The 2,814-nt window shown below is 42.2% G+C and overlaps 1 protein-coding gene across 1 annotated transcript; it reads right to left on the reverse strand.

Annotated features, from left to right (window-relative positions):
- Positions 1-209: 209 nt before the first annotated feature.
- chst2a (carbohydrate (N-acetylglucosamine-6-O) sulfotransferase 2a) lies at positions 210-2,433 on the reverse strand. Its single transcript, XM_055202823.2, has one exon. It carries the CDS (start codon positions 1,851-1,853, stop codon positions 459-461), a length of 1,395 nt encoding a protein of 464 aa, XP_055058798.1. The 5' UTR covers positions 1,854-2,433; the 3' UTR covers positions 210-458.
- Positions 2,434-2,814: the final 381 nt, after the last annotated feature.

Genomic DNA, 2,814 nt, shown 5'->3' on the forward strand with positions numbered 1-2,814 from the left:
CAACGTTGCATTAATAAGCTGTATTGGAGTGTGTTAACCCTGAGACAACGCCAGGAAGCATAGTGCATATTAGCTCTGCTATAAAATATATTTCTGATTTAAAAAAAAAATCTATATATCAGGATTGTGTAATTATTGCTATTTAGATACACCGCTCTAGGTAACAACCTGCTTTCGGTTGTACAGTCATGAGCGTAGGCAATGCAAAATCTAAATGTTTCATTATTTTATTAAATAAATACCTTGGCATAACTTTAATGATTATTGACACATCATATACATGGTATTGTTTTGTACAGACAATATTCGGCTCCTGACAAAAATGTCAGTATGATGCAAACAGATACATTCCACTGAGCCAAGCATTGAACATAAATAACAGTTTGCTTAGAACGAGAACCAGGTTGCGGCACAAATGCAAAGTACATTGACTTCAATTTTAAGTCTTTGGCAATATTTTAAATTTTGGGCACTGTCAATAATGATCTGCTCAAATCCTTTGCCTCCGCAGACGTGCGAACACGCAGGTATCCGAGGAGAGACATTGCGTTATGACAATACTCCTCCACCTGTCTGATCTGCTGGTAGTTAAGCACAGTCCTCCATGCACTCGCCGCTTGTGTTGCATTTCTGGAGGATACGATGAACGGTTTAGCGGAGGAGTTCGTTCCTGTTGTCATATTCATGACGAAGACGTTGATGTCGTGATTGGCTGAAAGATTAACAAAGCCATAAACATTCCGAACGGTTTTAACAGGGTTCTCCACCAGGTCCTCGTAACGTACAGTCATGTATTTTCCCTTAAGCCAGCTGGGGGAGTAGAGGGCAGTTTGTAAAGTTTTAAACATCTGCTGGCAGATTACCTCCATAGCTCCTATGGAGTGATAGTCTGAACCATCCTTTTTGTTCACTTTATGGTTTGGATCCGCGAATGGCACACGACGATGCTTGGGGTCTCTGCTGCGTACGACTTGCAAGTTCTCTCGTATCAGCCCGTGTCTAGATTTAATCCTGGAGTTGGCCACCGCCCTGGGGTCTCGAACCAAGTGGATGACTTTCAAATTTAGATTGGGATCTTCCATTAAGGGGGCCAAAATATTAATATCCAAAATGCGGACTCCCTTGATAACTATGGTGTTGTATTTTAAACACTCTTCCTCTAGCACTTGCAGGTTCTGTGAAGGGCATTTCTTACAAACGTTTTCGTCCACCATCCCCACTACATCTTTCCTGTAGGACGAACAGAGGGGGTAGGAGCAGGTGACCTTATTAAGAGTGGCACCAAAAAGTCCAAGAGAGGTTATGTTCTTCGCCCCGGGGCTGTTGTACAACTGAAAAACCGAGAAATCACATCTGTAAAGAGAGCGGAGCATGTCCCTGGCAGCTCCCTGGAGAGACACGGCGTCCCCAGGGTACAGCTTTTGCCAAATATGCCATACCGGTTCATACAAGAAGAACACGTCTGGGTTTTGGTTGAAGAGCTCCCCAAAAAATGAAGACCCGGATCTCCAAGTGGTCAAAACGTACACGAGCTGCCTTTTCTTTACCTGCGGGGCTTTGTAAAATATACGGACGTCTGATCGGCTTTGGAAATTCAGTCCTTGCATTGGCTGGTTGCATTGCTGAGGCTCTTTGGTCCATTTGTAATTAGCCAGGTTCAACATGGTCAAAGCCACCAGCAGAACATAGGCAAGAAACAAGATTATCTTCTTCCGTCGTAGCACTTTCATGACCATACCGGGGTTGGCTATAATTTTGGTGTGGTTTCTTGTGTAAGGCTTGTGTTTTCTTCCAAAACCAGCATTTTTCTCCCATGGTGGTGTGAATTTTAGTGAGTAGGGTCTGTTTTTCATTTATGACACAGGAGAGCCGGTGATGTCCGAAACAGAGCTGCACTGTACAGTATCACATGTAGTAATGAAACAGGCACAGATGAAAGCGTGACATTTGGCCCAAACCCGTGTAATCGCGTATCGATTGGGTGATGCGTGGGAGACGAGGGGACATCCGTATCCAAAATAGACGAAACGACAACAAACTGCACTGCAATGCGCAGGGTTTCATTTAGGTTCAAGACGGCGGATTGTGTTCGTGTCTCATGACTCACAAAATCGGTATGGAGCTGTTTTAGATTATCTTACCGAAAGAAATCCTCTTGAGATTCATCCTGTCTGACGCAGCCGTGGTAAACGCTGGTGTACGCGGGTCCAGACGAGCTTGTGATAAAATGGCGCTAAACGTGCGTGCACGTTTATTTAAGATCACAAAGAGACGTGTTACTTTTAAGTCCTTTTATTAGGAAAGTAGGCGTAGCATCTTCCTTTAAAGTGGTACCCAGCATCTGCTTTGTTGTCCAGGCGTACACCGTAACAAATTGATACAGCAAGAACACAGCAGGCTGAGTCAAGGAACACAAGTCCCTCCTCCTCTTAGCGCCGATTGGTAAAAACAGGAGCGTCTAGGCGTTTACTAGCGATGTTATTGGTTCGTCTCTACGCCCGTCAAAAAAATACCACTGGTCGCTTAGACCGTTATGGCCTCATAACAATGTGATTTATTCTGGCGCTTTATGTCAGAAAGCATTATTTTCTTTATTATATATCAAGACTTCGGTTACTTTATGCATAACCTATAATCTATGATATGACTAAGAAATGTAGTTATAAAATATTTATTTGTTTTTTCATTTATATTTTACCAGAATTGTTTTATTAATTGTTAAGATGTTCCATGGATCTTTTAATTTATAACAGTATCGAGATAATTTATGAAAATTATAAAATAATGTTTTTTTATATCATAATGGTGGCTACA

This window comes from Misgurnus anguillicaudatus, chromosome 2, assembly GCF_027580225.2.
Source record: "Misgurnus anguillicaudatus chromosome 2, ASM2758022v2, whole genome shotgun sequence".
NCBI lineage: Eukaryota > Metazoa > Chordata > Actinopteri > Cypriniformes > Cobitidae > Misgurnus > Misgurnus anguillicaudatus.